Source organism: Trichosurus vulpecula, chromosome 6 (genome assembly GCF_011100635.1).
Source record: "Trichosurus vulpecula isolate mTriVul1 chromosome 6, mTriVul1.pri, whole genome shotgun sequence".
In the NCBI taxonomy this organism is placed as follows: domain Eukaryota; kingdom Metazoa; phylum Chordata; class Mammalia; order Diprotodontia; family Phalangeridae; genus Trichosurus; species Trichosurus vulpecula.
The window spans coordinates 214,357,743-214,371,004 of NC_050578.1; the positions used below are offsets into that span (position 1 = coordinate 214,357,743).

Consider the following 13,262-nt stretch of genomic DNA (forward strand, 5'->3'; position numbering starts at 1 on the left):
GGTGCTGATAACTACAATATTCAGCCCAATAGCTTCCATTTCCTCCTGTATCCCCACTGCCTGACCCCTTGTCTGTTTTTGTTAAGAGCTGGGTTTAAGTCTGCCCATGCTTCTGCTGCAATTAAGGTCCAACACACTACTGGCCTTGCTACCCCAGCATATCTCCTTATAGCAATGAGTAACACTGGAGATAGTGATGCCTCCTCAGTCACTCTGATCTTGGGCTAAATAGAAAGATGCAAATTCAAAATGAAATCCATCAGGAGAAAATCAGACTAATTGTTTTAACTGCAGAAACCCACATAACCCATGAGAAGAGATACTGAATATGGATTATCAGAGACCAGCCATTAAATGACAGTAATTAAAGATGAAGTCTTTTACAATCAGTCATAAAAGGTCACTGGCAAGTAGGAGGCTTGATGCTCTTTGCCCAAGAAGCCACCCAATCCTCTTGTTTACTTCTAAGTGTAACCATTACAACAAGGTGTTTACTAATGTGTACAGAGAAGGCCATAGCCTTAATGGCATCCAGAATATCCTATAGAAGAAGTGGGATGGAATGAGATTTCTAAGATAATTTTCTTAAGAAAGTCACTTAAACCAAGGAGCAGGCATTCCGTCTTGGCATAACTAGGTATTGCCTGCCCAAGGCAATAGCCTACTGCTGCACAGTTCTCAGCAGCTAACGAGCCCCAGTTGGATGGAACCATTTCTGGGCTTACTTCATGTCCAGGTCACCTGGTCAAGTCCTTACCTGTTTGAATCAGCAGCTGTGCTAGAGGTGAGATGGAGTAACACATTAGGGCTGCTCACATGTCTCTCCATGTGACCAATGAAAAGAGTGGGGGCAGGGCCAACGTCTGTTACAGCCTGTAGCTGCATGTGAGGAGGTTATGATACTCATTTCCTAGCCTAGCTGTCAATTTCTTGGGTGGCCGTGAGCATAATATTTTCTCTCCACTCAAAAATCTGTCTCATCAGATTTGATGTTTGAGCCTCAGTGAAGGCCTATTGTTAGGGGAAAATATATATACACATACATACACGTATACAAATATACACACACATGTGTATATATATATATATATATATAAAATCATTGGCCCTTCATTTTAATCATTCTTGCCTACCATATATATTCCAAGGAAAGTGTTGTCTATGTGACTCTTCATGTTATGGGAAGCCTATTTAAAAGCTGATGCCATGAAATGGGGTGGAGATTATGAGCTAGCTGGTATCAGACTTCCAAGACATGCCAAAGGACACTTTGTAAATGTTTTGTTAACTGAAAATCAGCTTGCTCTCATTACAACTGTCTCCTCACATCCTTGTGTGCTTCTGGTTATTCTAATTATGTTTCATGGTTGTGTTTAGCTTTAGCCAGGGTCCCCTAAAGGACGCACCAAATCTGATCTGCACTCCCCATGCAGCATGGTACAGTGAGCAGGCGTCCATTGAGATGCGAGAGGAGGCAGCACGGGAGATCCGGAGAGCCATCACAGGTAGCCGCCTCAGCAGCCATTATGCTCTGACAGCTTAGCTGTTCCTCCCTGGGATTGGGTGGGAAGGAGGCCAGTTGCTGTAATTCAATCAGACGTGAAGGAGAGAGGCACAATTTCTTCAGCTGTTTATCTCTGGCCACAAGGTACTCAGGGAGGGGGGTGGTGTTGCTGTATCATCCTATGAGTACATCTCCCCAGCAACAAACATTGATTAAGTTCCTGACATGCTTTGTGCTTAGAGAGATGAAAGTTTTTGACAGACCCTTCCCTCAAGAAGCTCACAGTCTATTGAGGAATACAGACACCAATACAAATAGCTGTTGTACATGGAAGTACCATAAAGAGGCACCAACTGCTGGTCTGACCTGAGGGTAAAGAGCATTACAGACCTAGGAAAGTCTTCATGCAGGAGGCAGCACTACAATGGAGTTTTTAAAGTTAGCTAAGGAATTCAGAGTGCACGTGGCACAGGTTGCAGGAATAGGGGCTGAACAGAGGCTTAGGGCGTATTGGTGGTCAGCAGGTTGTCCAGTTTGGCTCAAACATAGAGTGCATGGAAGAGAGTAATAGGAGAGAAGTCTGTAAAGGTAGCCTAATGCCAAGTTTTGGAGAGCCTTAAATGCCAGAAGAAAAAGGATAACCAGTCATTGGAACCACTAAAGGAATTTTAGCCGAGAAGCGACATGACCAAATTTCTCTGTGAGCTTCTTGTAACGATGACATAAAGGATGAGCTGGAGGGCAGCTAGGGAGGCAGGAAAGCCTGTTGAAAGGCTTTTATTAATTTTCCTAGGCTCCAACTAAGTTAGGAAATAGAATAGCATCAGTTTCAATTAAGTACAAAAATAAATCGAGTACATGGATTTGGGGAAAACCACAGGGAACAAATTGTGGCCTTGCAGATGCTGTGCCGTAAAGTCCTTTGTCTGTCCTTCATGGTGCCCAGAGGATAGCCCCACACGCAGGAGCTGAATCAGTACTCACTGAATTGTTACCAGCAAGCATAGCACATGTTTCAGATCACAACTCCTGGAATTTTATAAGGCACGTACTTAGGAGTGGAAAACATGGCTAAAACAAAGATCAGGATTTTAAGGAAAGTCCAGCAGAAAGGTGGGCATCAGCCATGGGCTGGGAAGATTCTAATGATGCCCCTCCCCCCCCCCTTTTTTAATACTTTAATGTTTGTAGAGGATGTTCCTTACCACATTCCCTTTTTACAGATGAAGGAACTGAGGCTCAGAGAGATTGAGCGAGTGACTTGCCCACAATCACAGAATTGTGACTCGTATGGGTCTTCTAACCGAAAGATCCCATGGCACTCTTTCCAGTGCGTGGTGTTTGATCTCAAGGCACTCACTACCTAAGCCCAGGGGAGGGCCCTAAAGCTGGCCAAGCCTTGGGTGTCCCAGTTGTTCCACCTGACCCCACCCCCCCACCCAGCTGGAGTGTTAATTACTTCTTTTGAATGGTTCCAAAGGCCCAAGTGTACTTAGTACATGATAAGGACTGAAACTGAGAGAGCAACAGAAGGGGAAAGAAGTTAAAAGGGAGAGATGAGAGGGTTCCTGGAAATAAATGTGAGATACACGTCTTCAGCTGTGTAAGGAATATGGGTGGTGGAGGAGTTGCTAGGACATTTTGGCACTAGCAATGATAATTTGTAGTCGAGAGAACTAGAGCTTATTCTTTTAAAAAAAAAAAGCCAGTCTTTACAAAGAAATTATCAGGAGGGCTGATGCCAGAGAAAGATCCATATTCCTCTGGGTAAGAAGCTGCACTGTGCTGAAGGAATCAGGGTCATGCCCAACAAGTGTGATTGAAGGCCAGGGAAGTAGGACTCTGAGCCCGTGAAGCCCATGCTGCAGGACGGAGTGCAGTTGTGGGGCTAATAAAAGCCTGGTGTCTTATTTAGTGTGAGGAAATTATCATGTAGAGAGGACTCACAAGAATAGTGAGGCCCTGGAACCACGCTGTTGCCCACCTTGGTGTGGAATCACATACAGGGTGTCCCACAGGTCTTGGTGCATGCCACTTTGAGTTGTTAAAAGTAAGTAAGCTATTAGAGGTTAAAATGACTCTAAGACCTTTGGGACACCCTCTATGTCTGTAGAGTTTTCTTTTGGCTAACTAGAGCTATATACTCTCACTTTGTATGATTGTCAGAGACTGGTTATTGGACTAAGCTGACCGATTTACTGTTGCCATTCTGATGTTCTAACTTTTATGACCATTTCTGAGCCATGTTAGCTTTGGACATTGATAGCATGAGTAAAGAAATATTTCAGGTAGCAGCTGGGTTTGCCAGTAGGTGAGGATATATCAAAGTGAAGTAAAATGTTGATTTTAATATTTTGGCCGAATTAAGGCTCATGGCTACAGAATTATTTTCTGTAGTTCGTCATGTTGGTACCAAGGAAACTGAGTGAACAGTTCCAGGTAATGTCCTTTAGGATACCGGACAGCTTTGAAAGGAATCTAGACTCTAGTTTTAAGAAACATAAAGTATTAGCAGTAACAAGTCCATCAAGAAGCTTTATTAAGCACCTCCTCTGTATTGCTGAGGATTCAAATGCAAAAAAATTAAACCTTCTTTATCCTCAAGGAGCTGCATTCTAACGGGAGAGGTGACATGAACGTGTATAAGTATATGAAGAATGAATGCAAGGAAGTTAAGGAGGGAGGACATGGTCAGGGAGGGGGATCTTTGGAAGACTTTGTGTAGAAAATGGTGTTTGAGTTGTGTCCTAAAGGCAGTGAGAGATCTCTGAAGGGGAGGTGAGCAGACAGGGCTATAGAATGGGGGGGGACAGGACGGGGATGATGACAACAGGATAGGCCCAGGCCATGAAGTGGCCCCAGAAGTAATAAGGAAACACTGGAATTTACTGAGTATGGGGTGAGAGGGCTAGACCTGCATTTAAGGAAAACTGCCTTGGCATAAATGTGGAAGATGGATTGGAACGGGGAGACTTGAGGCAGAGAGATGGATTAAGAGCCCACTACGATGGAGCAGGCAAGAGGCAGTAAAAGCCCAGACCAAGGTGGTGGCTGAGTGAGTGTGGAGGAAGGGATTGGGTATATGGGGTAAAAGAAAAGGAAGGAGGTTATGAACCATGAAGACTTGGAAGAGTGGTAGTGCCTTTACCAGACAAGGGGAACATGGGAAAGTGGGTGGGTTTATATCCAGTAAGCAGTTGGTGATGTAAGACTGAAACTCAGGGGAGAGACTAGGTCAAAATCTGTGAGACATGTGCATAGAAATGATAATTAAACCCACAGGATCTGATAAGGTCACCAAGAAAGTACAGAAAAAGAGAAGGCCCAGGATTGAGCCTTGGGGAGTACCCAGTTAGTGGGCGGAATATGGCTGGTGAGCCATACCAAAGGGGCCCAAGGAGGAGGAGGAACAATCACACAGGAAGGGAGGGAACCAGGAGGGAATCATGAAAAAACCCAGAGTGGAGAAAGTAGGAGGAAAGAGTGATCAAGTGTCTTTTGGCAATTAAGAGACCATTGGTAATTTTGGAGAGAGCAGTTTCAGTCAAATGATGAGGCCTTGAAGCCAAATTGCAAAGCAGTGAGTAAGAGAAGTAGATAAAATGAGTGAAGAGAGCTTATTTGAGAAATTAGACTGAGAAAAGGAGATTAGAAAAGGGATGGCAGCCTGAGGGAATGGGAGGGCCAAGTGAAGGTTTTTTAAAGGTAGGGGAGACTTGAGCACGTTTGAGGAAAGCAAGGAAGGATCCAGGAAAGAGGGAGATTGAAGATTAGAGAGAAAAAGAGGGTGTGATTGAGGGGAAGATATACTAGAGAAGGTAGAAGGGGATGGGAACAAGGGCCTGTGTGGAGGGTTGGCCCTAGCAAGAAGGGCCACCCCATTCTCAGAGCCATGGTGGGAGGAGTTTTGACATGAAGACAAGGAGTGGGTGGGGAGAGGAGGATTGAGGAGATAAGAGAAGTTTAAAATGACTTCTGTGGGGAGTGAGTTTGGGAAACAACTAGGGAGGAATCTAAGGAGAACCCACTTGGAGTGAGATAACAAAACTGTGATTTTCCTGTGCAGCCAGTAAAAGGGAGTAAAGGACAGTGGAAGTGATCCAGGACTGAGGGTTAGCCAGGGGTTCAGGGATTGGAGAGAAGAGGACTACAATGTGGAATCGAATAGCTAACTGTAGGGGCAAGTCAGGGCAGGATAATGATGGCTTATGAACATATTGAGCGGCAGAGGGATTGGACATTGTGAGTGGGGGGAGAACAAGTTTAGGAGGGACAAAGCAGGAAGCTCCCAGTGTTTGGGGGAGATAGCTGATGTACATGGGAAACAAAAGAACCATGCCTTTCTCTCTGTGATGTGAGAAATAGACTGGCTTCTTATATCAGGAAATAATAATGATGATAATAATTATAATCACGGGCACTTTTATAGTGCTTTGAGGTTTGCCAAGCACTTTACAGATACTTTATCCTCACAGCAGTCCTGGGGAAAGATGGCCCGAGAGGAGGGAAATGACTGTGTCCTCTTTGCCAAAGCCAACCCTTCTGTGTGTGCCTTTGATCTCTTACTTTCTATCTTTCCGAGCTTGATCATCTCCTCTTTCTCTTTAATATTCAGTGTCCCTATCTACTGAATTCTGCCCTACTTCCTTCAGACAAGCCCAGGTTTCCTCCATCTTTCACTTGGCCCTACCATCCCCATAAGTTGTCACCCTAAATCTCTCCTCCCATTCTCAGCCAAAGTCTTAGAAAAACATATTTGTACTATCAGTAATGACTCTCCTTATGCATGGTTTAGGTGGAATAGAGGAATATGTCATGGGATTTAAGGAAATTGAAGAATTGGGAAGTTAGAATGTTTGAGGGAGCATCACCATGAATTTCGGAGTCTCCTAGCATAAGGGTAGAGAGTAGGGAAGAGAAGAAGACAGGGAGCTAAGTGCTAAATTCCTTGAGAAAGGAGGTCAAAAGAATGAATGAGTGAGCATTTATTAAGCTCTTACTATGCGCAAAGCCCTGGGAATCCAAACAGAATAGTAATATTCACCTGCTCAATAAAGAATGACAAATTTGAAGTGGATTCCACAGTAGAAGTTACTGAGTCTGGAAGTGGCACTGGGGAGCAAGGAGTATTTTGACTCCCCTTTCAGAATACATGAGTGAAAGTACAGCTGTGGGTGCATGTCCTGGCCATGGGGGCTGGGGGGGCCACTGGGTCATCTGGGAGAAGCCAGTCTTAGTGAGAATAAGTAGATGAAGGACGATAAGAGGAAGAGGTCTAGGATGAAGGGAAGTTTGTTCCTTGCAGAGCAAGGATTCCAGAGGCTGTAGTGGAAAGGGGACAGAGTTGGAGTGCAACGTTGATAAGGGGACGTGTGAGACAGTGAGGTAGTTGGAGGTTGGGCATGGTTCGCTTCTGTGTAGTTGGTAATTGAGATACACAGGGATTGGAAGAGTAACAGTTGGTGAGTGTTTTCTAGCCATTGGTGTAGCAGTGGGTGGCAGATAACTTCTAATGCTCCATCTCTACCAAGAGATATTGCAGGGCCTTGTTCTGCCTTCAACACTGGGCTCAAGGGGTTGGGGTGGAGCCAGAGAGTTATTAGGCTTCGGTCCCTTGCCTGTTAGTAACAGTAACTCAAAGATTTTGAAAAACCTTAAATTTACCACAAGTATTAAAAAATATTTTCTTTGTTTTTTCCAACTACATGTAAAAAGTCTTAATATTTTTTTAAAATTTTGATTTCCAAACATTCTTCTTCCCTCTCCACCCTGTTCATTGTGAAGGCAAGCAATTTGATATAGGTTATACATGTGCCACAAATTTTTAAAAGGTACACTGGCATGGCAATATTTTTAAATAGGTATACTTATTCCAGAGATAAATTGTACTTAAACCATTGAAATGAGGTTTGTAAAAACAAAATAGTGGGTGTCTACATTTTTGAAAGTTATCTTAACTGTAGTTATGACACATTGAAAAGGATATAGTAGAATGACTGAAGAAAGCTCTGAATGCCAGATTGAGGGACCAAGTAACAAATTATAAAGCTTTGTCTGAATCTAGGCCTGTGGAATAAAAGTTTGTAAAATCAGTAGTTTAAAGCAAATGTATTTATTGTTTGTTTCCTGCCTTTCCCCCACAATTTCCCAAGGTCGTATTCCAGACAGCCTGAAAAATTGTGTTAATAAAGATCATTTGACTGCAGCTACACATTGGGCAAGTATGGACCCAGCAGTAGTTCATCCAGAGCTTAATGGTGCTGCATATAGGTGAGTGGAATGGGGGGCTGGGGGGGCTGGACTGAGGGATCCAGGTTTTCCTTCATTTGTCTGCAATGTTGAGAGCAACTTTTCAGGCCAACACCCTCCAATCCAGGGGAAGGAGCACATGAAGGGAGTGTTCTTTAAAAGTTCCTCTTACTCTCTTCAAGCCCTATAAAAAGAAGAAAGTCCAGTACTTGTGGGATGGCAGATGCACATGGGAAACAGAAAATCTTCATGTCTTTCTCTTCGTGATGTGAGAAACAGACTCTGCCTTCTTGTCTCGATAATAAGAATAGTTGCTGGCACTTCTGTGGCACTTCAGGGTTCGCAGAGCACTTTACAAATATTCCCTCATTTTATCCTCACAACAACCCGAAGAGACAGGGACTGTTGTTATCCTCATTCTTCAGATGAGGAAACTGAGGCCCATGGAGGCTAAGTGAATTGCCCAGACCCCGGCTCATGGATCTCTAAGGCCGGATTCTAACTTAGCCAGGTCTTCCTAACTCTGGGTCCACCATGGCATCCGGCTGCTTCTTGTCCTGGGATCTGTGATTTTATCCCTGTGGATACACCTCTCACTGTTGTCCATCACAGCCCTCGTATACATTGAGGAAGCCAGTTCATTCATTGTTATGGCCCCAAACATTTCATTATCCACTAGCCAGCTTTTTGGGGAGAAGAATTTTTGTGATCATCCAACATTAATTAAAGATTTAGAAATTTGACCCTAAAGTAACACTTCCAGTAATATATGGGGGTGGGGGGAGGAATCCTACAAAGTAAGGCCAGAGAAAACACTTGCACCCAGAATAACTTTTTTTTGTTGTTGTTTCATAATTTTTCTTTTTTTTTTTTTCTTTTTGTAAAACTTTACCAAGTTGCTTTCAGATTTAAAAATTAAAAGAGTTGCAGGTAGCCGGTCAGACTTGGCTTTCTTGGGCCCCTGGGAAGGGGGTGCTGTCCACAGGCGTCCTCTCCTCTCTCAAGTTGGCCAGAATGGGCTCCAAGCCTGGGCCCACAAGCCTCTGTCACCTCAGGCTTTAACTGTCCTGACCCAGGCCCCAACCACAACCCCGTTTCACATGTGGGAGAAGGTGCGAGGGCCAGAGAAGAAGAAGCCCAGGAGCCCAGCCTCCCCCTAGAGGGCAGCAGGAAGGAAATTGACTTAGTTGCTGCCCCAGGCCAGCTTCATCTTCTCACTGTGGTCTTTGGAGGTCCTGGAGAAGTGGCTCTTGGCTATGTGCACCCAGAATAACTTTAATACCAAAAGATTGCCAAACCTTAGCAACAACAGCCTGCTTCCTTAAAACAGTATTGGATGTGACTGAATCCAAGTGGGACCCAGGAGTCTGGCCAGGGCACATCTGTGGGCGTGCAGGGACTGTAAGGCTTAGCTGAAAAACTGGCCGCTAGAGTCCGTCCCCAGGCCCCACCACCGGAGAGCAGGATGTTAGCCCCAGGTAAGTGTGTCCTTTGTGGCCGCCTGCTCAGCCTTTCTATCCAAGGTATTGCCACAGAGTGAAACAAAAGACTTCGTAGTCACCAGGCACCTCAGAAGGCCATTTCTCCAGTTACTCCGGTGTTCTGGGTGCTAGGTGGGCCGGTGTATGAAGCACAGGCAGTGTGTTTCTTGGACTTGTCTTGGCTGGTGAGCAGGAGGTGCTTGTGCTTGTTCTTAGAGCCACAAGTTTAGGTGCCCAGGGGACAAGTCAGGGGCCAGGGAGGACATTCTCCTCTGGTCATCACTATTGCTGGGCTTTTTCTTAGGAAGGTGGTGTTACAGTGGAAAGAAAAGCCACACTTCATAATATCTAGAAATCTTGGCTGTATCCTTTAAAGGAGAATAAAATAGTGATTCGGTTCAAAGTTGCTTCATAAACTGAATGAAAGAAGCCATAACAGGGCCCCCTTTATTTTCCCTTGATAGCAGAACTTTGATTATCAACCTAGCTCCCCAGTTAGATATTCTAGCTAAGATGAAGCCAGTGACAGGTATGTTACCATCCATGTAGGCCTTGGCATGTTGAGTGATTTGTTTGTCGAGGAAATAGAAAGGAGAGGCCATTAGTCTTCATTCAGGAAATATTAGTATATGAAAAGGGTGATTAATTATTAATTTTTAAAGACATCATGGTTTAAGCTCTGGAACCAGAGAAACTACAGTTTCTTACTCTTTTAATGTGCTGATGGCACCTCTTAGGGACTAACAGTCTCTAATGTGTGGGGTCAGTGAACACACTGCTGTATGAGCTGTACTTGTGGGAGAGCAGCCTGAGCACAGGGCCATGGGCTGCCTCAGAAGATGGTTAGGACCATTTATATTTTCTTTGGTTTAAATTGAAACCAGCAGATAATAACCTCGAAAGCAGGAGTGAAAGCATTTACCAAAGTCAAGTGAATTGGTCCCCAGTGACAGGATGACATCATGACCACTTTTTCATGAAGTAAGGTGAGAAGAGATTGGAAGGACAGAATGGCACACAATCATTAGAGGACTGATAGCTGAGCACATACTATATGGTTTTTTAAGCCATTCACCGTTGGTTTTTTCCAAGTTTGGAGGTGATTGATAATTGCTTCCGTTTGGCTAATGTGATCTAAAAACTTCTGCTTCCCCAGCTAGAAGAGGGGATATTTGAGATATACCCCTTGCCCTCATGCTTTTAGATTCAGAGCATTTTCCCTTAAGAAGAACTTAGCAGCAGCAATGGCCATTCTATCTAGAGTGAGCTCCCAAAGGAGCTGGTGTGTACAGTTCCCTAGAGTTCTTCCCTGACAGGATGATCCCACATCAGAGTCCTGGGCTAGGTAGGGCAGTGGCTGGGGTCTTCAAGTCAGCCCTATGCACTCTCCCCTGTGCCTACCCTTGTGAAAAAGAGCTTCAGGCCTCGTATCCCAAGTCATTCCAAGGGGACTTCTTAGCAGTAGGCACCTAATAAATTACCTCTTTTCATTTTGTGGATATTGAGGTTAAAATGAGTCTGTGTTTCCTTAGTGCATGTGCTCATGATGAGAAGTGTCCTCGAAGCAGACTTAGGGATTAGAGGAAAGCAGCCTGAGATGAAAAATCAACAGTTGGTGGTCCAAATACAGATGATGGAGAACAAGTCATGCAGGGAAGCAATCTTCCTTTTTCTTAGAATTCCAGAGGAGGCTTTAGCTCGACAAGCCTCGTGGAGTGGCTCCAAGATTCCTAGTGGTCAGCATGGTCCATAGGGATCCTTACCATGTGTTGTTCTTTACATCTTCCAGCAGGTACCCTCCAGGCGTGGTGAGCGTGGCTCCAGCTGGCATCCCTGCAGCAGTAGAAGGAATAGTCCCCAGCGCCATGTCCTTATCCCATGGGCTCCCCACTGTGGCCCATCCTCCCCATGCTCCTTCCCCTGGCCAAACCGTCAAACCAGAAGCTGATAGAGACCACCCAAGTGACCAATTGTAGCCTAAGAAAATAGCATTCCCAACATTGGAGCTTTCAACTTTGAAGATGATGTGGAAAAAAATCTGGATTTTTGAATAGAGCAAAACCATGAACTTACAGGAGACCATAATTGTTTTAGAAACTGGTCCAATATACAGATATAAAAGGCAAAAGGTGTGGGAGGTGAAAAGAAGATTTGGAAAACTTTTTTTCCTCCGTATAAATTGTAGTTTGTCCCCCGTCCAGTGGACTGATTCACTGTTTCTGTGTCCTATGGGTTCTTTGTTAAGCAAGAGAAGTTAGTAGTTAATTATATCATGAATGTACTTGTCTGTGTACAGTTTTTAGAACATTAAAAAGGATTTGTTTGCTTAGCTGTCAACAAAAAAGAAAGCAAAAAGGAGGCATTCAAAAAACCAATTTTGAGATGATTTTTTTTTATATGTTAAAACATGCCCCAAGATGAGGCAGTTGGCAAACTTCTCAGGACAATGAATTTTTCCCATTTTTCTTTCTACGCCACACAGTGCATTGTTTTTTCTACCTGCTTGTCTTATTTTTTAGACTAATTTAGTAAACAAAAGAAAAACCATTTCTTCTGATTTGGGCATGAATTTCCCTTCTTTCCAAATGAAGATAACATTGCAAAAAGATTTTGAGGAAGACAGAGGTTTTGTATAAATGAGCATTGTGCTTTTGGTCACCAGTTAAAGTATATATTATTGGTGGTTTGCAAAAAGGCACTAGACTGCTGAAGGGTAGCAGCATTTCATCGCCTACGTTGATTCCTTCCTGGTAATGTGGTAGGCTAGCAATATTTTTGGTTAAAATCATGTTTGTGACTGTAACCATTTGTATGAATTATTTTAAAGAAATAAAAATCCCAGACAAATATTATATGTGTAACATTTTTATTTCTAGTCATTTTTAGCCAACTTTTAGTTCCATCTCTTAGCTATCGATTTGAATCTTACCATCTTGAGAAAGCTTGATTTTCCATGGTTGCTAACAAGATGTTGATAATCTCCTCTAGGAAGCTGGGAAACAAGCAGGCCTCACCTTAACAGATTCCCCTCCACAATTGTATAGATACAGGAAAGCTACTAGAAGGACAAAGTGACATGTGGGTCAGTACAAATTACTCCATCTTTTCCCTTTGATAAGCACTGATTGGGGACATTGCATTAAAGCTGAGGGTGTCAAGTGTACAGTCCTGTTCAGTGCCATCCCAGCAGGTGAGCCGACCCCTAAGACAAGAGGAGGCAGAGCCACAGGCCCTGATACAGGGATGTAGAGAAAAAGTCCAAAGTTCTTCAAGTGGACTCACAAAGCGTGTTTGCTCATCAGTGAGCAGAAGGAATTCTAGGGCTATCAGACACACCCCCTCTGTTCCTTTATATAATGTGCTGCGTCCATGATGGCCAGTGACTCTTGAGAGGAAAATAATTTGGAGTCTCTCATTCGTGTCCATTTCCCTTCCAGTGAATTCCAATCCATTTACTTCTCTGCCTGGCCTGGCATCATGAACAAAAGGCCAGTTGACCAACAGCAAAACTGAAATGGTGTGTCCAGAGGTGGTACAGCTGAAACTGATGAAAATGTCATTGGGAAATGTTTAACAAAATAAATAAAAATACAATACCCTATGTTCCAATGTTCATTTGTCGCTTTCTAAATCAACATGCAGCCTGCAGAGATCCACTCCTATTGGAGTCTGACACCACTGATGTAATCTATCAGACTTACAAAGACTGATGGGAAGGAGGAGCTGGCCACAGGACTTGGGCATCTTCATGACCAAAGTGACGTTTGAGTTAGGCTTTAAAGGATAAGTAGAAATTCAGCAGGTGGACTACATGAATGAGGAATTTAGTATAAATACCCAGCAGAGGAAGGTTAGACTGCTCTCTACCAAGAGAATGGTCTTACTGTACAGAGCTATCTTTAGGCTAGTGCTTTATTTTCAGTTATTTCATCAGATTTTTTAGCCATTAAAAAAAAATTACCTACCGCAGGCATTTTCAGGAAGAAGAAAAATTGTTGTTCAGTCTTGTCCAACTCGACCCCGCTAGG

General features: G+C 43.7%; 1 protein-coding gene across 4 annotated transcripts in view; it reads left to right on the forward strand.

Moving 5' to 3' along the window:
* Positions 1-12,086, forward strand: part of CTBP1 (C-terminal binding protein 1) — a 452,412-nt gene extending 440,326 nt beyond the window's left edge. For all 4 annotated transcript variants that reach the window (XM_036762346.1, XM_036762348.1, XM_036762347.1 and 1 more), the window contains 3 exons: positions 1,378-1,505; positions 7,657-7,774; positions 11,024-12,086. In XM_036762346.1, the coding sequence (XP_036618241.1) occupies positions 1,378-1,505; positions 7,657-7,774; positions 11,024-11,210 (433 nt within the window). In that variant the 3' untranslated portion in view covers positions 11,211-12,086. The remainder of the gene's footprint in view (positions 1-1,377; positions 1,506-7,656; positions 7,775-11,023) is intronic.
* Positions 12,087-13,262: the final 1,176 nt, after the last annotated feature.